This window comes from Ahaetulla prasina, chromosome 1, assembly GCF_028640845.1.
Source record: "Ahaetulla prasina isolate Xishuangbanna chromosome 1, ASM2864084v1, whole genome shotgun sequence".
Lineage (NCBI taxonomy): Eukaryota > Metazoa > Chordata > Lepidosauria > Squamata > Colubridae > Ahaetulla > Ahaetulla prasina.
In genome coordinates this window covers 275,432,801-275,455,080 of record NC_080539.1, presented here as the reverse complement: position 1 = coordinate 275,455,080, position 22,280 = coordinate 275,432,801, and the positions used below count along the sequence as shown (strand labels likewise).

Sequence of the window (22,280 nt, the reverse complement as noted above, 5' to 3'; positions counted from 1 at the left end):
AAATCAAACATGATTGAGTGGAATTTTTCCCCCAAAAAAAATCCCACATGTTTTGTTGAAGATAGCTTTCAGGTGACAGGAGAAGCTCCATTCCAACAAAGGCAAAGACACAGGAGAAGCCCCTCTAACATATAAAGTCACCTGTCAAGCCATGCATCTTTGGTGCCCTTTGCTATTTTCTTTTGATGTTTCCACCCCATTAGTATTTGTAAAACTGCAGGCACAATTAATTCTATAAAGTAATCAAGTAACAATTATCTTGATTTTAAGCTTTACAAATACGGGAGATGGACAGATAAATTACACTGTATAGATGTATGTATGCAGGCACAATTTCTGAATCTGGATCTATGATACAAGAGATCTAATCATGGATCTGTGTTGTATATATAATAAATAATAAAATATAATAAATAATAATAATAAAATATAATAATAAAGTATAATAAATAATAATAATGATCTAAGTGCCAAAGCCCACTGCAACTACATTGCAAAAAAAGCTTTAAGAGTTGTAAACCTAATTTTGCGTAGCTTCTTCTCCAAAAACACTACACTACTAATCAGAGCATATAAAACATTTGCTAGACCAATTATTGAATACAGCTCGACTGTCTGGAACCCATACCACATTTCTGACATCAACACAATTGAACGTGTCCAGAAATATTTTACAATAACTCTTACAAGAAGAGTTCTCCACTCCTCTGAATACAACAAAATACCTTATGCCACCAGACTTGAAATACTGGGTTTAGAAAATTTAGAACTACGCCGCCTTCGACATGACCTGAGTTTAACTCATAGAATCATCTATTACAATGTCCTTCCTGTCAAAGACTACTTCAGCTTCAATTGCAACAATACACAAGCAGACAATAGATTTAAGCATAATGTTAACCACTCCAATCTTGATTGTAGAAAATATGACTGCAGTAACAGAGTTGTTAATAGTTGGAATACACTACTTGACTCTGTGGTCTCTTCCCAAAATCCCCAAAGCTTCAACCAAAAACTGTCTACTATTGACCTCACCCCATTCCTAAGAGGTCTGTAAGGGGCGTGCATAAGAGCACAAGCGTGCCTACCATTCCAATTAATATAGTTATTATATACTCATGCTTATATATATGCTTATGTATTGTTTAGTTATTTCATGCTTATGCTTAAATATACTGTATGACAAAATAAATAAAATAATAATAATAATAAGGGGCGTGCATAAGAGCACAAATGTGCCTACCGTTCCTGTCCTATTGTTTTTCTTTTTCTTCTTCTTATATATATATATGCTTATTCCTCCTATTATTTACTCATATATATGTTTATACACTATATAGTCTTTTTTTGTATGATACTTATATATATTGTTGTGACTAAATAAATAAATAAATAAATAAATAAATAAATAAATAAATAATAGTATGTGTGTATATACACATACATTCTTTCAGCCATATTATCCAATTTATTTATTTCAGGTCCCAAATTTGAGACTAATATGCAAGACTAACAATATCTGCACTTTATATAGTATTATAGACGATACTTCACATGCAGTATCTCATAATGTACAAAATAGTGCCATATAAGGCTCAGTGGTGGTGCCTACCTGCCTGGACATCATCACGGATGCTCTGCGCATGCACAGAAGATTCTGCGCATGAGCAGAAGTGCCCCACACACATGGTCCCAATTCTGAACTGGTAGTGAATGTAAGTGGAACCCACTACTGATAAGGCTCTGCAGTATTTTTATTACAGTAGTACAGATGATGGACTCAGACTATGTATAAGAGATAACCACCAATATGGTAGAAAAACTCAAGCAAAGGTAAATGGGAAACGATGCATCTTGCAGCTATAAAGCCAATCAACTATACCGGCATTCTTAATTTAGTTCCTTTCTGCACATACAAAAGAACCATTAGAACTGAATCAACCCACAATTCAGAAAGGAATATAACAGACCTATTTCTTTCTCCTTTTCAACATTTTCATAGACTGTCACTGAGTCATAACTGCAGTCTTCATTTTCTTCCAGTTCAAAGTGTTCATAAGTGAGCTTCAGAAAAATAAAAACAGGGAAGAACTGAAATTCATCCAAACAAAGGAATTTTATTTTAAATAAATATGTTTTTTTTCTTATTCTTACAGATCTTACGGTTACCAAACAGTTAAACCATTATCTAACATGGTGCTTTAAGAAAAACTTCATTCAACAAAGCACAAACAAATACTATTATCCTCTTACTAAGAAATATGCAGAAGATGAGGTTTCATGTCCTTAAAATATTAAAAAATTCATTTTACAAATGTTTAAGTAAAAAAAAGATCCAGAGTTTAGTTTAGTACTATTTAATATTCTGGCAAATTTCAAAATGAGAATAGCAATATCCTCATGTGGCCCAAAGTTTTCCAAAGTTTTAAAACTTCAGCTGTCAGGATTGATATAAAAACAAACATTTATTTATGAGATAAATGGGAGGGACATAGGATAAAAGCCAAGCTGAAGATAGACAGGCTCAATACTAAAAATGTTAGAAAAAATATAAACACAGAATAATATATATAAAATCAAAATCATGAACAGAAAAAGTGGCAAAGTGCAACGTCGAACATTTGAACCAAATCAAATATGTATACATTTTGATTGAAATAAATATTTTTTGCATGTGACTTATACCTTAATAACTTGATTCTCTGGAGCGTGAACAATCCATTGGCATTCTGCCAGGTTATTATATGCTTCCGGATAGTGCATGCTTTGCACTGTTCCTTCTTCAAAGAGAACTGCTAGAGATCCACAGCCAGAATCTAAAAAGAAACCAAAATAAATAAGCTGTTTCAAACATTTAGAAGATTATGTTGTTTTATCATACTAGAAAATATCCCATTAGAGGGAAAGAAGTATTATTTAGATGATGAATGAAAAGTTTTCAAAGGAATAATGTTACTACAAATGATGGGTAAGAATACTGTATATTTGAACAGTGGGTAGATAGTCTGGCCTTGCTTGTGGTAGTATTTCTTTTGTCAGAGTGGCCAGTGCTAAAGTTGATGTGGATTGGTTCATTTGTATCAGTAAGTGCTCAGTTCTTGAGTGTAAACATCTCATTATATATAAAGTCAATTCATATCTGAATTCCATCCTGTTTTGTGATAGCTTAAGTCAGTGATGGTGAACCTTTTTGACACTGAGTGCCCAAATCAGAACGTGTGTGTGTGTGCACGCGCGCGTGTGCTGGAGCACCAGAAACTCGAAGACCAGCTCAGTGGTGAAATCTGAACCAGTTTACTACCGGTTTGCTGGGTGCACATGCGCTCTGTGCGCCAAATGTGCACTGCCTGCGCGCATGTGCAGTACGCGCCATCCACCAAATGCAAGCATGCAGTGCATGCCAAAAGGAGGCATGGGGTAAGTAGAACAGTGCGCAAGGGGGTGTGTAATCAGCTGTGGCGCGCGATCATTTTTTTTACTTTTAAAAGCATTTTTTTTGCAACCTATTCAGCCAAATAGATTGTAAAAAATGCTCTTAAAAGTAAAAAAAAGAGGCTCTGATGATCACAGCTGAGCCACGCAATCATCAGAGCTTTTTTTTTAACCTTTTAAAAGCATTTTTTACAACTTATTCCTACCATTCGGGCAGGAAAAGCGAGCAAGCAGGCAAGCGGGCGACCGGGTGATTGGGTGGGCATGGGTGGGGGCTGGGCAGGGATTTTTGCTATCGGTTCTCCGAACCACCCGCTGCCATCGCTACCAAATTGGCCGACCTGATCCGAACTGGGAACATTTCACCCCTGGACCAGCTGGCTGGTGCACATGTGCACACCGGCCACCTGGTCTTCTGGTTTCCAGTGTGCATGTCTTTGTGTGCACTGGAGCGCCAGAAACCTGAAGACCAAGTGGCCGGCACATGCGTGTGCACCACCCAGCTGGTCTTCAGGTTTCCAGGGCTCCAGCACATGCAAAGATCAGCTGGCCGGCGCGCATGTGCACACCGGAAACCAGAAGAACAGCTGGCAATGGTATACATGCCCACAGAGAGGGCTCTGCATGCCACCTCTCGTACGTGTGCCATAGGTTCTCCATCACGGGCTTAAGTTATTCCTCAGAGAACTTGGTAGAGGCATTCAGAAGTTCAGAACCATAAAGACCAAATTTGTCTCTTGAAAGGGAAGAAGAGAAAGAGATGAATCCAGGGTAGGTGAGGCTCCAAAATGCCATTCTGTTCTTCATGATGTATTCTTATATTGATTCTGCAGTATCTCAAATCAAGAATAATCTGAATATGAATACAATGGATTGATCAAGGGCATTAATATTTACCTAGAAAACTAGCTGGCTCAATAGCTTGGTATGTCATGCTAAATCCCGTTCCTTCTTCTTTGTTATCTGAGACAAATTTCAATCTTATGCTGTTTGAACCAATCAAAATAGGCAGTGGTAGGTCCATTCCACACAATTTCCCTAAAAGGCAAAATGTAGAAATGAAGATATTGATACTCATAGACATGTTGTTATTATTATTAGGGTCATACATTCATTCCTGCAACTTTGAGAGTCTAATTTAAAAAATATGTGGTCATTTGTTGAAACATTCTTGCCACTTTGACTATAGAGGAATAAATGGATGATTTTTCTTTCTGTGCCATAAAACCCACAGATTTAAATTTTCTTTGCTGGTGGTAAAAGGTTGTTTAGTTCAATAAAGTGTCAAGTAATGCTGACTTTTGAGTAGAAGTTAATTTTGATTGTCAAAGAAATGTCAACAATAGCATAAACTTCTGTTTTTAATTAGAAATCAGCTTGTGGCAATACAGTTTGAAGAATAAACTTACCAATGAGTCTATCATCCATAGAAATCACTGACAAAAAATCATAGTCACAGAATGCATCTGGCTCCACATCAAAGTGAGAAAAATTCAACACTATATGCCTCCCTTCTGGAACAGATAATGTCCAAATGCAGAGTCTAGATTGAGAAAACATGGAGTGATTTCTAGTTGAAAATTAAACCATTAATTAAGCACAAGTGCACAAAACCATAAAGAAACAAAGAGGTAATTTGTTTCTTCCACCTTCCCATGCATATTATGTTGAAATCCAGTTAAATACATATAACCCTCCCCCTCATGCACACATAATAATAATTTTAGATCTTTAACAAAACCCAGTGAGATTTTAGATTCGCTTGTGAAAAACTTAATTCAAATAGCCTACGAAGAATTTCACAGACTAATAAAAGATAAGATGAATACTATGGAACATGCATAAAGGTGAATATCTAGTACTATCAAAGATATACAGAAGTCATAGTCACATAATATATTTTTAAAAGAAGGTTCATTGCTTGCTTTATTTAGTGAATACACCAGTTATGGGTTACCCCCAGTTCGGACCGGTTCACAAGAACCGGTAGTAAAACCGGTGGGCAGCTCCGCCCATCAACCCCGACATCATCAAGAAGCTTCTGCGCAGCAGCACATGTGCATGCACAGAAGTGCGTGCAGTCCCATTGCAAACTGGTAGTAAAGGTAAGTAGAACCCATCCCTGGAATTAAATACATATAACCCTCTACGCAAACATAACTTTACTTATCATACAAAACCCCATTTGCTTAGCCGTGGTTTAGCTGATAAATTATAATCAGATTAGTTTGTATAAACTCAAGGCCATTATTTACAAATCACAATATCTGGTTCATAAAATACCAATAAAGCACATTAAAGTTTAGAGATCATCCTCACATCTTGCTGTGGCCAACTGTGCCACAGTTGTTAGAACGCAGTACTGCAGGCTACTTCTGCTGACTGCCGGCTGCCTACAATTCAGCAGTTTGAATTTCAAGGTTGACTCAGCCTTCCATCCTTCCGAGGTCGGTAAAATGAGGACCCAGATTGTTGGGGGCAACACACTGACTCTGTAAACAGCTTAGAGAGGGCTGTAAAGCCCTGTGAAGTGGTATATAAGTGCTAGTGCTATTGCTCACTATAGCCTGAAGATGCCTCACTAACTATTTTAAAATGACATACCTTTAGGTTGTCAAAATACTTTGGCAATTAATTGATAGTTGGGTCCCTTGGAATGAACCCATGCAAAAGACTTGTGCAAAGACATAGCAAATGTGAACAGATTTGTTTTCCTATCTTTCAAAACTCATTTCCTCCTCAACCCCAGCACCTTTCCAGGTTATGAAGAGCAATTGCTAGAAGTTTTTCCCACTAGAGGTTTTTCCTCTTTCCACTGGTGCTCAGTTGGAGAAGTGAAGCTATGGGACTCCATTATTCATTTTACTTAACTTGTCCTGCATTAAATCTATAAGGACAGTACGGATCTCCTCTAGCATATCCTGAGGGAGAATATGGCTAGGGTTTCAGGCACCGGAAATTATTCTGACATCATCATCATCATCATCATTATTGCAAAATTAAAGATAAAAAGAATGAATGAATGAAATCACACTTTTAATCTTCTGAATTCTGTCACTCTATTAGGGTTTACATGATTAAGAATGCTAGTTAAATATACAGGTAGTACTCTACTTACAACCATTTGGTTAGTGACTGTTCGAAGTTATAACAGCACTGAAAAATGTGACTTTTGATCATTTTTCATGCTTATCACCCTTGTAGCATCCCCATGGTCATGTGATCAAAATTCAGACACTTGGCGACTGGTTCATATTTTCAGTGTCCCGGAGTCACGTGTTCATCTTTTGCTACCTTCTGACACGCAAAGTCAATGGGGAATCCAGATTCACTTATCAACCATGTTACTAACTTAACAGCTGCAGTGATTCACTGAACAACTTTGGCAAGAAAGGTTGTAAAAGAGAACAAAACTCACTTAGCAACTGTCTCACTTAGCAACCAAAATTTGGGGCTGCATTATGATTGTAAGTCTAGCACTACCTGTAATAACTTTGCTGCAACAATCCAGGGTAATTGAGCCTAGAAAATGGCAAATCAATAAATATTTATATTTTAACTACTTACTGATTATCCTGATAAAAAGGCTTTGGGAATTCAGGAAAAACCAATTTTCCTTCACTGCCAGAAAGTGCACCATCTTGAATGTTACACGATGCTGTATTGTGAATATATAATATGTTATAATGGAACTCTTCAATTAAACCAAATACTTACTGATTTTTTATTTTTATTGCTGTCCTCAAGAGTTCAAATTCTAGAATCTCTAGCCAGCACTATCTTTGCTAGGAATTTTGAACGTTGACATCCAGCACGTCTGATAGATTATATTCTTCACTTTTTCTTACTTAGGCACTTTAAGTTTGTGCTTATTTTGTATTTTTATTTCCTTAAAAATAAAGTAGCAGCCTAGAAGTCCAGAGGAAAATAGCTCTTTTTTTTACATTAAAATCTTACTGGGGAAAAAATAGCATGTTGCAAACAAGGAGTAACATTTCTATATCACTTAAGATAAGAAAGTGACTGTGTCAGGGGTGAAATGCTCCTGGGTTGGACTGGATCATGTGATCTGGTAGCGATCGTGGCTGGCAGTTCGGCGATCCAGTAGCAATGGCGGAGCAAAGCTCCATCCACCTACCCAGATATCATTACTTCCTGGTTTTAACCAGGAAGTAATGTGTTTTTTACCTTCTGTACATGCACAGAAAGTTTTGCACATGCGCAGAAGGTCTGCATGTGCATGTATGTAATGCACATGTGCGCGCAAGTGAATTGAGGATGCGTGTGCGCAGCAGGCGCACTTCCGGACCAGTAAGGAAGGTAAGTAGATTTCACCCCTGAACTGTGTGAATTTAAAGCTTCTATGGGGAGATCCAAAAATGCTCACACCAAAAGTTTTGCAGATTTCCAGAATTTTCAAAGAAGTTTGCAGAACCTTTGCAGGAACTCAGTCTGTACAGGAGAGATACGTTGTGTTACACAGCTACACCACTTCCATATTACTCTTTGCCAATTGCAAGAGAGAAGACAAGAGACAGTGTCACCTGGGATAACATCCCAGTGTCACCTGGGATGCCCTAATACAATGCTTGTCAAATGGGATAACGAAAAATAAAAATGTAATCATGCTTTGAGTAAAATACAATTTTGTAGAATTACAGGAGGAAAGCCGCTTAGCTCCAATAATTAAGGACTTGTTTCATCTCATGTTCCTTTTCATCCATAGCTTAAAAGGAGTTCTGGAGTCCAAATAAGCGAGCATAGCTCCCATATTTAAATATTATTTCACTAACCAATCTATAAAATAAAGGCAGTGAAGACATGAGTTCAGAGATAAAGCCAGTTCTTAACATTAATTTCAAGGGATGACAAAGTTTATCCACTGAAATTCCTTACCAAATGAGGCTGTGCACAAAGTATTGCAAATTAAGCAGCATGACAGCAGTGAGCAGCTAGTAAAACTAAAAGTAAAACTCAAGAATAGCCATGCACATTTTTAAAGTTCATCCTTGTTCTTCCTATCTCATTTCAAGAACTCCTTATTTAAATGTTACCTAAATATACCAACTTCAATTATTTAATTGAACATTCAACATTTATAAAGAAAAGGAATATCACTTACTTTAAAAAATCTGTTGATTTGAGAAACTATATAAATATACTCTGTGTGTGTGTGTGTGTGTGTGTATAATTTTCACATTTAAATTTTGCACTGACTGGAAATAATATCAAATATAAGCACAAAGTTGACCATAAAATATTGATCTTATTAAGAATATTCAAATTCAAAAAGATCTTCTTAAAACTCTATACTCACCTACAGAACTTTTCATTTTGACATCTAATTAAAAGGAATGAATGAAATAGATTAGTTACAAACTTTTCATTTTTATAAAGCATCAAAAAGGTCACAGTGAATTTGCAGCAGCAAAATATAGCTTTCTTTGGGCCCGAATCTCTGTCTTCCTGTTTAAAAAAATGTATACAGGCAAACCTTGACTTACAACCATTTGCTTAAAGATAGCCTAGGAAAAAGCGATTTATAACCTGCAGTCACATGATCGTGATTTGTAATCTTCCCAGTCAGTTACTCTCAACCGGGGAAGCCAAATTCAACTTTATAACTATGCAATTCGCTTAACAATTTTACGATTCACTTAACAACCACATAATTCACTTAATGATTTGTTGAATTGCTTAATGGCTGTGGTAAAAATGTAATAAAATTAGATCTGGTCACATGATGACTTGCTTAATGGTTGCATTGTTTAGAGACTGGAATTCCAGTCCAAACTGGAATGTTACTGAAATGGAACTATTACCCAGGCAAGAGTTTGAAGCTGAATATTGATATTACTATAAAATAAAACCAATGACATTTGTAACAGTGCAGTGCAAAAGTTGCATGCTGCCTTCCATCACTACCAACAAAGGGCCTCTCACATTACCTTCCCATAATGTGTAACTGGCCTTTTTAAAAAAGAGATTAGGAGAACAAGCTTGAAACCATTTCACGTACATACACTTTGCTGTATAACAAAACAAAATGAAATATGTTACATGTACACAACACCCAATGCCATTCTGGCTTCTTTTTCTCACCCAATGTCCTTGCAGGCAAATGAATATGGCCAATTTTGCGAGTGTATACCAATGAATGGCATTCACTAATGGAAAAGTAGGGAACTTACGGCTTTCTACGTGTTGCCTGACTACAAATGTCAAAAGCTATAATAATGGGAGCTGCTGAAGGTTGTAATTCAATGGCTTTTGGAAAGCCACAGGCCTTCTAATTACACTTTATCAAGACAAATCTTTCTCTACACAATGAACATTCCTCCAAATCTGGCCTAATGTGATGAAAGAAAGCCTGCCACCTTCTGGTAAAACATCTGAGTAAAGCAGAGAAGGCCGTGGTGGCTCAGGCTGTAAGAAGCCTGTTATTAAAACACAGCTGCCTGCAATTACTGCAGGTTCTAGTCCCATCAGGTCCAAGGTTGACTCAGCCTTCCATCCTTTATAAGGTAGGTAAAATGAGGACCCAGATTGTTGGGGGGCAATAAGTTGACTTTGTAAATATACAAATAGAATGAGACTATTGCCTTACACACTGTAAGCCGCCCTGAGTCTTTGGAGAAGGGCTGGATATAAATGTAAACAACAACAAAAAAAAGGCAGAACAAAGAAAAACATGGTTTCTGAAGCAGACTTGTGGTTCATGCAAAACCACATGTAGTCTTTATAACCCAGTAAGCATAAAATATAACATAAAATCATAACACAACGGAACTAGGCACCAACTTTCAACATTGTTGTCAAGTGATGTGATGGTATATGAGAAAACCTTTGGAGAATGAGTCAGGAGACACTCCCAAGGCAATGGTTAGATAGTGACAGCATGATCTGCAACTACATAGTGGACAGGGCAAGAGGCTCAGAAGAGACCCTCCATAGTTTCTTACGCTGGAAAGGAGACAGGGACAGGGAGCAGTGGTGGGTGAACTGGTAGTGGCGGTGGTGGGAGGCTCCGCCCACCCACCCGGACGTCATCACAGATGCGCAGAAGGGCCGCGCGTGAGCAAAGTGTTCCAAACTGGTAGCGAAGGTAAGTGGAACCCACTACTGGCAGAGAGGATTGTCTTTTCTCACATTTGCAAGATTCTGTCAATGTGGCTTTATAACAAAGTAGAATTAGCTTATCTGGTGGTGATTCCTATCTGGTTAACCCAGGGGTGAAATGCTCCCGGATCGGACTGGATCGCGCGATCCGGTAGCGATGGCGGCAGGTGGTTTGGAGAACCGGTTACAATAATCCCTGCCCCGCCATCCGCCCATGCTCACCTCAGCCGTGAGATCAGCAGAGGTGTTGTTTTTTTTAAAGCATTTTTTCGGCCGAAGAAAAAAATGCTTCAAAAGTAAAAAAAAAAAAGCCTTTGATGATCGCGCAGCTCAGCTGTGTGCTAGCCAAAAAACGGGGGGGGGGGAGTCCATTTTTCCTCCCAGCAGGCTTCCCTGAAGTTTCCCTGAAGCCTGCTGGAAGAGGAAACGGACTTCCCACCCCCCCACCCTGATTTTTGGCTTGTCCAGCAAGCCTGCTGGAAGGAAAAACGGTGTGTGTGGGGGGGTTCGTTTTTGAGAGAGAGAGAGAGAGAGAGAAAGAAAGGAGGCAAGAAAGGAAGGAAGGAAGGAAGAGAGGAAGGAAGGAGTACAAACCTGGCACTAGACGCAGCTTCAGAGGATAATCCAGGGCTGGAAGGGACCTGGAGGTCATCTAGTCCAACCCTGCTCCAGCAGGACATTGCTAGTGAGTTTCTGTTGTTTGATCCCCCAATCACATAGCCACGCCCACCCAGTCACATGAACCCCCCCACCAAGCCACGCCCCACCAAGCCACGCCCATAGAACCGGTAGCAAAAAAAATTAGATTTCACCCCTGGGTTAACCCCACAAGGCTGACAAGGGATGAGAAAGATTCCCTCAAAAGACAGACACAAAAAATTGGCAAAACATGGGTGTTTATGTTTTGCCGGGAGGGTTGGGGGAGTTTTGGAAGGGGAGTAAGTTTCTACTCTTAATGCAAGACATAAATTCTAATCAGGTACAATGCTATTATCAATGGCATGCTAATTGATGTTAATAATGAGATAAATCACAGTATTGGGGATATTTTGTTACTACCGGCATCTATATGCTGCTGAATCCAAGGGAGCACCTTGGTCAGATCTGTAAAAACGCCTGGAGTTCCTCTCTTTTCATACTTCCTTTGCAGATTGTAAATCCAGCTTCGAGCACATCCTATGCCCCATGAAGTCACTCCAATCAGGGTCCAAGAACCATGTTCACGTTGGCACACAAGTGAGCCTCCAGAATCCCCCTGCAGGAGAAACATTTTTTTTTCTTCCAAAAGGAGACACATCTCAAACAACATTTTATTTATTGGATCTTAAGCATACTCTCTTTTTTTGCAAACTGGTGGGACAGCTCATTCCAGCCACAAAACAGGCAGTGTTACCTAGGGAATAAATTATGGCAGGACTTTTAATGTCTGAAAAACTTCACCAAAAAGTTGATCCTGGCAAAGGAGAAGAACCCATGTAAGATCCAGTTGAGGTTAGAAAATATAATTGGTCGGTCTTTATCAATGAATGGATGCCTTTTTGATGCCGTCACTAAGTTTGCCATAAGAATTGCAGGACTGTGGATTAAAGAAGAATAGCTAAACTATTGTTGTGTCTCGTCCGATCTCACCACAGCCGGGGCCTTCTTATCTGCTTCCGAACACGGAGGAATGTCCTAGTATGCCTCCCGGCCCCAGCCCTGGCTCCATGCCCAGACAGGCTGAAGAGGAGGAAGTATCTCCAGCCCCCAGCTCTGGCTCCATGCCCAGGCAAACGGAGCAACTAGACCCCTCCCCCTCCTCCACAGCATGTGAGCCTGAGGGAGGTCAATTGCCAACAGCTGCAGACTGGAGTGACCCTCGCGTCAGAAGATGTGATAGACGGAGGCAACAGAAGGAAGGGAGGGGCAGGCCTGGATAAGTGCTGAGTCATGGAGCCACACCCCATGGCCTATATAAAGGACCTGCTTTCTGGCAGTCTCTGAGTCAGGCAAAGTCGAACTTATCTTGCTGAAGTCACTTTCTGGTCTCCTGCCTGCTCTGAGGACTTTGCTAGGACTTTGGCAGAGCTGCGGAGGCACGCCTGATTCGGATTTCCCTGACCCGGCCGTCAGCGGAGGAGTGGGACATGACAACTATTGGATCCTACTGCTTGAATAATATGTCCTGTAAGAATAGGAGTGAATTGCTTTGAAATTTGATTCAGTAGAAATGTGGCCAATATGTAGAGCTATGACTGTGAGCTGTACTGCCACAAGTGAGCCCAACATTTCTGTTGTTAAGTGGGACATTTGTTAAGTGAGTTTTACCCCGTTTTACGATGTTTCTTGCCACAGTTATTAAGTGAATCGCTGCAGTTGATAAGTGAGTAACCCGGTTGTTAAGTGAATCTAGCTCCCACACTGACTTTGCTTGTCAGAAGGTCACAAAAGGAGATCCCGTGACCATGGGACAAGCAATGGTTGTAAATATGAACCAGTTACCAAGCGCCTGAATTTTGATTACTTGATCATGGGGATGCTGCAAAGCAGTGGTGGGATTCAAATTTTTTTACTACCAGTTCTGTAGTACTGGTAGTAATGGCTTGGTGGGCATGGCTATGTAGTCATGTGACTGGGAACGGGTATGTGGTTATGTCACTGGGTGGGCATGGCCAGGTTGTCATGTGTCTGGCTGGGTGTGGCCAATTTAGCAGTCCATTTTGCGAAGGAACAGGGGGTTGGACTAGATGACCTCCGAGGTCCCTTCCAGCCCTGGATTGCTGTGCTATTTTGAAGCATCCTCTGAAGCTGTGTCTAGTGCCAGCCAGGTTTGTGGTTCTCCCTTCCTCTCCTTTTCCTCTCCCTCCCTTTTTCTTTCTCCCCTTTCTTTCTCCCCTTTCTTTCTTTCTCCCCTCTTCCTTTCTCTCTCCCTGCTTTCTTTCTTTCTTTTTCCCCTCTTTCTTCCTTTCTGTCTCCCCTCTTCCTTTCTTTCTCCCCTCTTTCTTTCTTTCTCCTCTTTTTCTTCCTTTTTTCTCCCCTCTTTCTTTCTTTCTTTCTCCTTTCTTTCTTCCTTTCTTTCTTTCTTTCTTTCCCTCCTTTCTCTCTTTCTCTCTTTCTTTCTTCCTTTCTTTCTTTCTTTCTTTCCCTCCTTTCTCTCTTTCTCTCTTTCTCTCTTTCTTTCTTTCTCTCCCTCTTTCTTTCTCCCCTCCTTTCTCTCTTTCTCTCTCTCTCTCCCTTCCCTCCCTCTCTCCCTCCCTCCCTCCTTCTTTCTTTCTTTCTTTCTTTCTTTCTTTCTTTCTTTCTTTCTTTCTTTCTTTCTTTCTTTCTTTCTTTTTCTTTCTTTCTTTCTCTCTCTGTGGGAAGAAATCGACCCCCCCCTCTTCATTTTCCCAAATAAAATATTACTCATAAGAAAAGGGTCCCTGAAAAGCAAGGAAAAATCAAGCTGCTAACAAAGGAATCTGCCTGAACCTCATTCCACATTCCTAAAAGAAACTTTGTAACAAGAAAACAGCTACGGGTTCTTAGAGATAATGAAAGTGGAAGCTGGACGTTGGCATTTCAAAATATCCCCTTGGCAAGTTTTGGCAGCTAATAAAACACAGTAGTAGAATCAGAATAAGCAGCCCCCACATTCAAGACCGGACACAGGATGAAAGACATTAAGTCACAATGAGAATCACCCAAACCCCTTTAGAAACACAAAGCCCATATTGCACAAACCCCAAAACTTCAAAAACACAGAACCATATAAGAATCCTTCCTTTTATCCAGTTTGTTATTCAGCTGACCCAGAAACGAACTGCTGAATGTCACTTCACTTCTGCAATTAAAAAACTCCTTCCCAGCAGCTCTTCTTGGCTTTTAAAGCGACGGTGTCTTGTTCCCCTCCCCACTTCTTCTTTGTCAAGCAATCTGCTGGCTGAAAAGCAAGCCCTGGTGGGTTTTTTTCCTTCTAACACCTCCCTTTCTTTCTTTCTTTCTTTCTTTCTTTCTTTCTTTCTTTCTTTCTTTCTTTCTTTCTTTCTTTCTTCCTTTCTTTTTTTCTTTCTCCCTTGAAGCTAGCAGGCCTCTCTGCAGCCTCCTGAGAGCCAAAACGGTGCATGTGGGGACTCCTGGAAGGGCCGGGGGGTGGGGCGGAGCCAGCCAGAGGTGGTATTTACCAGTTCTCCAAACCAGGCGAAATTTCCCCTACCGGTCCGCAAGAACCGGTTAGGACCAGCTGAATGTTGCAAAGGTTGCAACTGTGAAAAAAGGTCATAATTCACATTTTTCAGTGCTGTTGTAATTTTAAACGGTCACTAAAGGAACTGTTCTAAGTCAAGGACTGTCTGTACTTTGAAACTGTAATTTACATTTGTTCTGGACACTCTTCATCCTGTAAGTTCTCAATGTGTTATAGCACATCTAGAAATTTTAAATAGGCTGGCAAATTTATTTTTATGAGCATAACTGATGATCTCTGAATAAAGGTGGAGCATCATAAATTATTCCCCAAAATCTTTTATCTTGTTTTAGGCTTTGATAGCACACGTACAAGTATTACTCAGTGGTTCCCACTATTTCCAGAAGGCAGAAAGGCTGAAAATGAATGACTACAATAGCTACAATCAAGAGATTATCTCCTCTAGAAACTGGAAAAAACTGAGTCATTGAAGCATTATTATCATTTCAACTACGATACACTAAAATGACTATCCACTTGCAAAGACTAAAATAGGTAATGGCAAAAGCAAAGGTTTCCTTCGCACATATGTGCTAGTTGTTCCCGACTCTAGGGGGCAGTGGTCATCTCTGTTTCAAAGCTGAAGAGCCAGCGCTGTTCGAAGATGTCTCCGTGGTCATGTGGCCGGCATGGCTAAACACCAAAGGCGCATGGAATGCTATTACCTTCCCACCAAAGGTGGTTGCTATTTTTTTACTTGCATTTTTACGTGCTTTCAAACTGCTAAATTGGCAGAAGGTGGGATAAGTAACTGGAGCTCACTCTGTTACATGGCACTAGGGATTCAAACCGCTGAGCTGCCGACCTTTCGATCGACAAGCTCAGTGTCTTTTATTCACATTCCTTATCAATTTTTCATGCCCTAAGAAAAACTACATTCTACCAAGTCAGGTATCTGTTTTTTCTAGCTCAAGGCTGACTACATGTTCTTCAGTGGCTAATCAAACAGCCTTGTTTTGAATTTCCACCTGGGAATGAACCTGAAATCTTTTATTAATTCCTCCTAAAGGTTTCCTTTGGAATTTTTCTAAAAGTCCCAAAATGGACCTAAAACTACTATATATTTTACTACAGTATCATCATTATCACCAGCATCCACAACATTATCATTACCACCAATGCCATCATCATCATAATCATCACCACCACCGTATTCTCCTTAATAAACCTATTGATATAATTTACCAACCTGGCAAGCATCTTTTCCTCCATCTGGAAATCCAGCACACATTATAGTGTGACTTTGAATAGGCCTCCTTAGAGTTGACAAGATTCTAGAACATTGAGTCTGGTCTAAAATGGGCAATCTGACTTCATGCAGAATGTCAGGGAGGATCCCATCTGAAAACAAACAAACAAACAAACAAACAAACAAACAAACAAAAGCATTAGGAAATTGCATAGTTGTCATATCATCATATTCCATTTTTCTTTCTAGCTAGAAATAGGTGTCAGGCAGGGGTGCTATTCAGCAGGTTCTGACCAGTTCTGGAGACCGGTAGTGGAAATTTTGAGTAGTTTGGAAAACTGGCAAATACTACCTCTGGCTGGCCCCAGAGTTGGGTGGGAATGGAGATTTTGCAATATCCATCCCTCAGGAGTGGGGAGGGAATGGAGTTTTGCCGTATCCTTCCCCTGCCACATCTACCAAGCCATGCCCACAGAACCGGTAGTAAAAAAATTTGAATTCCACCACGGGTGTCAGGGGTCTCAAGCCAAGATCTTTGTTTTCTGCCTGATCCTTTGTTTAACCGGAGTTCCAAGGACTGGAACACTAGCCCTCAGAGTACTTAATTTGTATTGTGCCATTTTTCCCTCCAAAAAAAATTCAAGCATGAATTGAAATGGTGAAAGACTACAATGTGAAGCCAACAGTTTTCCAACTATTTTTAAAATGTGAAAGCAGGATTTCTAGCCCTAGATCAGGGGTCTCCAACTTTGGCAACTTTAAGACTTGTGGACTTCAACTCCCAGAATTCCTCAGCCAGCTTTGGTGGCTGAGGAATTCTGGGAGTTGAAGTCCACAAGTCTTAAAGTTGCCAAGGTTGGAGATCCCTGCCCTAGATGAAAGGAGAACTGAATGTTGAAATATGTGACATCACTGAACTTCATTGGATACACACTATTATGCAATCATTTTCATACATTAAGCAACAGTTTTGATAAGCAGATGTTTCTGAATATCTCTTTACCACAATATCTAATATTTGCTTATATTCCTGGAAATTTAGCCTTAGAATGCACTAGAACCAAGGCTGAATTTATTTTTATTGAAAATAGCATTGGGCATAGAGAGGAAGCATACTTACCCAACACCTCTTAGCTACATTTATTGTCACTTTCTCCCCGCTTTCATTTTACCATTATTCATTTTCATTTTGTGCCTTCCACCTTGGCTTCCCATGGGGGAGGGGAGGTAAGGGGGAGTGGGAGAGAGGGAGCTGATAGCACACTTACATAAATCTACATTTAATAATAACTCCCTTTGAAGCATGAAATATGCTCAAATATACATTTATATATCATTAATTCCTTACTTTCTCTTAAACGACCCCAACCACAAGTGACACATATATATCCTGAATCAAATTTTTCATGTGGGTCAGGAAGACATACTGGCCATACTGCTGCACCTATTATTAAAACAGATCAAAGTTCTGATTACACATTTGAATGAATAATGTTAATATGGCTCATGTCTCAATGACAATTTCCTACACCTTGACAGGTATCAAGAGACCCAGTATAAAAAGTGATTTCTACAAAAGTTAAAGTATAATTTACAAAAGTAGAAAATCTAATTTAACACTACGAAATGGAAACACAATTCTGTTCCAAAACGGACATCAAAATAAAATCCAATATGAAATGCCCCTGTGTTTCCTACCTGTTACACCAAAAATTTTAAATTTGTTGTCTTCTTTCCATCCACAGCTGGAGTTGTATAAAAGTACCTGGCTTTGTATGATCATCTAATGATAAACAAGCCAGGCACAAGCCTTTGGGTGGACAACTAGGGTCTTACCTTCCTCTCAAGATGCATGTTCTCATCACCCACACTTAATCTTTTGCCTCTAAATCACCCACATCTTTCCTTGTCCAGAAAGCAATTAACATAGTGCTCTGTTCATAGCTGCACTGTGGGTGGTGAAGGCAGAGTAACAAAAGAATGTACATACTGTGCTAGTGGAACATAATCATGAGACTTCTTGGGAATCAAGCTATGATTGCTGACACAACCTACTATGTGCCTAGACTTCCTATACAGAGTAGTATTAGATTATACAGTAAGTTGTTTTCCTTTGAGTACCACATTTTTATGTGATGGCTTAGATATTCACACATGCACACATATGTAGACATGAGGATCATCTAAAACTAGGCTATTACCATATTTGAAGTGACCATCCATTTTTAGAAGAGCAATATCATAATCCATTGGTTTCTTCCTATTAAATTTGGGGTGCTTAATTATGTCTTTGACAGGGAGGGTCTGCTCTTCTTCATCTTTCAAGCTCAAATCATGTTCTCCAGCAGTGACAGTCAGCAAACGAAGCAGTGATCTACAGAACAACGGAGAGTTATAATTGGGAAAAACTGAAGATGGGTTTCTCAAAACTAACTAACTAACTAATTCTATTTCAGGCAGAGATTTTTGTCTATCTATATCTACAAGTGCATTCAGAAAGCACTCAGACCCCCTTCACTTTTGTCAATCACGTTATGCTGCAGCCTGATTCTACAGCTGTTGGAATCCATTTTTTTCCTCATTAATCTACACCATAAATGACAAAGTGAAACCAGAATTTTAGAAATGTCTTTAAATTTGTTAAAAAGAAAAAAAAAACCCGGAAATATTCCAGTTGAATTGCCTGTTTGTACCTGCTTACAACACAGTGAGCTGCTGTGATGACCCACTGAGTGGAAACAAGGGTTCCTCCACAGAAGTGGTAGTTACTTCTTTTCAAGGAAACCTGTATCACAGAGAGCATAAACCACTTTAGGAAATGAACAGCTCATAACAGAAAAAGCAGTAGAAGGCAGAATACATAGTGAATATGTAATACAAGTCAACAATGACAGATTAATGTCATAAATTCATAAATTAATAAGTAGTCTTTAACTTTCTGTATGTTAAACACAGGATCTTCTATTGCAATGTCCTTTCTGTTAAAGACTACTTCAGCTTCAATCGCAATAATACAAGAGCAAACAATAGATTCAAACTTAATGTTAACTGCTTCAATCTTGATTGCAAAAAATATGACTTCAGTAACAGAGTTGTTAACGCTTGGAACAGACTACCTGATTCTGTGGTCTCTTCTCAAAATTCCAAAAACTTCAACCAAAAACTGTCTACTATTGATCTCACCCCATTCCTAAGAGGACTATAAGGGGCGTGCATAAGAGCACAAAAGTGCCTACCATTCCTGTCCTATTGTTCCCTTTCATTATATCAAATTAATATAGTTGTTGCATACTTTTGCTTATATATTATGTTTGTGTATACTGTTGTGACAAAATAAAAAAATAAATAAATAAAATCATGAAAATAATCTCTGCTGTGCATAATATGAAGCAGAAGTGAACATTAATAGCCATCTTCATTACCATTACCACTGGTGACATTCATAGAATCATGACTATTCAGAGGCTCTCAAAACTGGCCTAATACTATCAATATCTGAATAGTTTTTTTCGTAGGAAATCAATATCATTGTAATGACCGAACGTATCTTTTTTTCACATTCCCTTCCTCGGGTTTATACTGAATGACAATAGTTGCAGTAGCAGCACTTGGCAGGAAAAATCCAAAGGGGGCAGAGTATAGTAGAGCATATCATATGTGCATGTGAAAATGCCTGAACCTGCCAAACAAAACAGATGTACCGTGTTTCCCTGAAAATAAGACATCCCCGGATAATAAGCCAATCAGGCTTTAGAGCACATGCGCTAAAATAACCCCCCCTCCCAAAATAAGCTCTCCCCCCCCAAATAAGCCCTCCCTGAAAATATTTAAATGCATGCACATCTGGTCCCCACCATTTCCTCTGGTTAGGGTTAGGGAGACAGAGCTGGAAATCAGGTAAGGTGGCAAGAGGAGCCCCGTCTTGCTCCACGTGCCCCAAAATAATAAGAACTCCCTGAAAGTAAGGCCAAGCGCTTATTTTGGGGTTCAAAGAATATAAGACAGGGTCTTGTTTTCTGGAAAACATGGTAGCATATTGCATAGTTTGGTGTTGCCAGATGCTTAAAAGTGACAAGTTCATTTTGGGGGTGGAAAAAGTTGGAAACTGAAAAAGTTTACAATCCCATTGCAAATCTTATACAATGTCTTTCCTTTATGTAACCACAGATGGCCAGTAAAAGTTGTGGAGGGGGAAGCAAATGGATTGTTCTCTTGTTTGGCAATACCTATGAGATTAAAATGAGTATGCCTATCTCAGTTTTATCATAATACAGACAACAGAATTAATGGCAATGTTATATTGGAGACCAAAAAAAAAGAATAGCCATTGTTCATTATTTGCTCCATTGCTCTTGCAAAGCATAACATGCTGTTCAGCAAAAGCATCTATACAAAAACAAAATCAAAGATATGCAATAACCTAATTTTTCTTATTAGTGTGATAAGAGTGGGAGGAAATACACTGACCTGCCATGGATGTGATCCTTGTTGTACTTGGCTTCCACCAACAATCCGAGCAAAGTGGTTATAAAAACTCCATGAATCGCTTCCAAGGACTTTCTGCCCACATGTAAAATCTGAAAAGCACAGAAAATTATCAATGTAGAAAACAGGATCTCCTGGTACTATTCATCTACTTTATTTAGTGATTGCGTCTAAATTTAAAATTGCCCCCAAATTATTGAAGTTTTCTAAATATTATTTAATACTAAAGTGTATTTTTAAGCATGTTATTCTTAATGCAATGGGGAAGATTCAGATAAACAACAGAAAATGAATTTTCTTCATTTTGTAGAATTCTGCAGATTGGATTAAACTATGCTATTAAAAGCAATTAAGTAGTATCTACAGTATATGTGCTCAATTCTAAACACAAATAACTTAATTTGAAATTCAGTTAGACCAACTTTATGCATGCCAAGTACAAAACAATCACAAAGATCAGACTACTTATCATATTGAATGTCAAGTCTTCATTATCCATATGGACATATTTACATTTATTAACAAATGTAACATTCCGTTCAAGATGTTATAACCTCAGGCCATATAGCAGTGAAATATCACCATGTGGATAAGCCTACTAACGGTAAAACAAGAGATAATTACGAATTTTATTTTATATTAAGTGAGTATTTTAGCTATCAGTTCACTGTATGGTTTTGGTGTCTCCTGAATCTTCAGAATAAACTGATCTATGAGTAATCAAAACACAAAGTAACAGGTTATAAATTTCTGACCAGTTATGTCGACGTGATCAAGAACTGTCTTTGTTCCAGAAGAGGGATTTATGAATAAAAAGGGAAGGAAAGGGATTCTACGTTGCCCGATGTCTTCCAAGCCTTTGAACAGATTTTGAAGGAAAAGAAATCAACCAAATTACTTTCCTCTCTTTTCCATGTACCAAATTGTCTGATAGAATCAAGGAGCTTTCCAGATGGACACAATCGGAGAGAACCTTCTGCATCTTCATATATAAAAATTAATGTTTTTGTATAATGGTCTGTTCAGGATCTACTCCCAGAATCATACTGAAATATTATCTCATTTACAAAAACCCATGCCTCAAAGTTAGTTTTTAAGGTGACTGCCACTCATCATACAAGATCTACGCCTATTCTTTTATTGGTTAGATGTATATTCTACCTTTCTTCCGGAGGCAAAAGATAGTAAACAGTTGCCCCGCTTTCTCCTTTTTTGTTCTTCCACAATAAGCACCCTTTGGCAAAGGATGAGCTGAAAAGAGTACATGGCCCAAAATCATGCAGTGAACTTCCATGGTTCATTCATGGGGATTATAAAACCTCCTTTCGCAGTCCTAGTCCTGCACCTTAACTATTATACCACATAAGTGTCTTTTGAGAGAGATATATATACATATTTGTTTTCTGAGGTTTTCGCAGGTGTTTGTATGTAGGTCTTTGGTTATTCGGGTTTTCTCCCGCGTAAAATTGGAAGTGTCTTGGCGACGTTTCGACGAAGTCTCATTCGTCATCTTCAGGCTTCAGCTTAGTGCTTCTGGGAGCAATGTCTGCTAGCAGTTAAAAAGGAAGAAACAGCTGCAATCACACATTGTTCCCAGAAGCACGAAGCTGAAGCCTGAAGATGATGAATGAGACTTCGTCGAAACGTCGCCAAGACACTTCCAATTTTATGCGGGAGAAAACCCGAATAACCAAAGACCTACACACACACACACACACACACACACACACACATATATATACACATACATACATACATACATATATATACATACACATTAAGGACTGTAACCACTATGAAGATAATAGGGTTCATTGCATTTTGTCCAAAGTCATCTGAAATAGCTGCCCC

General features: G+C 39.1%; 1 protein-coding gene across 1 annotated transcript in view; it reads right to left on the bottom strand.

The window, feature by feature from the left end:
• The window catches only part of OVCH2 (ovochymase 2), a 44,929-nt gene that overhangs the window by 12,478 nt on the left and 10,171 nt on the right, over positions 1-22,280 (bottom strand). The window contains exons 3-14 of the mRNA XM_058161730.1: positions 20,412-20,521; positions 18,638-18,729; positions 18,146-18,318; positions 17,293-17,388; positions 15,945-16,096; positions 11,611-11,806; positions 8,750-8,773; positions 7,000-7,090; positions 4,842-4,975; positions 4,330-4,470; positions 2,686-2,816; positions 1,971-2,064 (exon numbers count right to left, since the gene is read on the bottom strand). Of these exons, the coding sequence (XP_058017713.1) occupies positions 1,971-2,064; positions 2,686-2,816; positions 4,330-4,470; positions 4,842-4,975; positions 7,000-7,090; positions 8,750-8,773; positions 11,611-11,806; positions 15,945-16,096; positions 17,293-17,388; positions 18,146-18,318; positions 18,638-18,729; positions 20,412-20,521 (1,434 nt within the window). The remainder of the gene's footprint in view (positions 1-1,970; positions 2,065-2,685; positions 2,817-4,329; positions 4,471-4,841; positions 4,976-6,999; positions 7,091-8,749; positions 8,774-11,610; positions 11,807-15,944; positions 16,097-17,292; positions 17,389-18,145; positions 18,319-18,637; positions 18,730-20,411; positions 20,522-22,280) is intronic.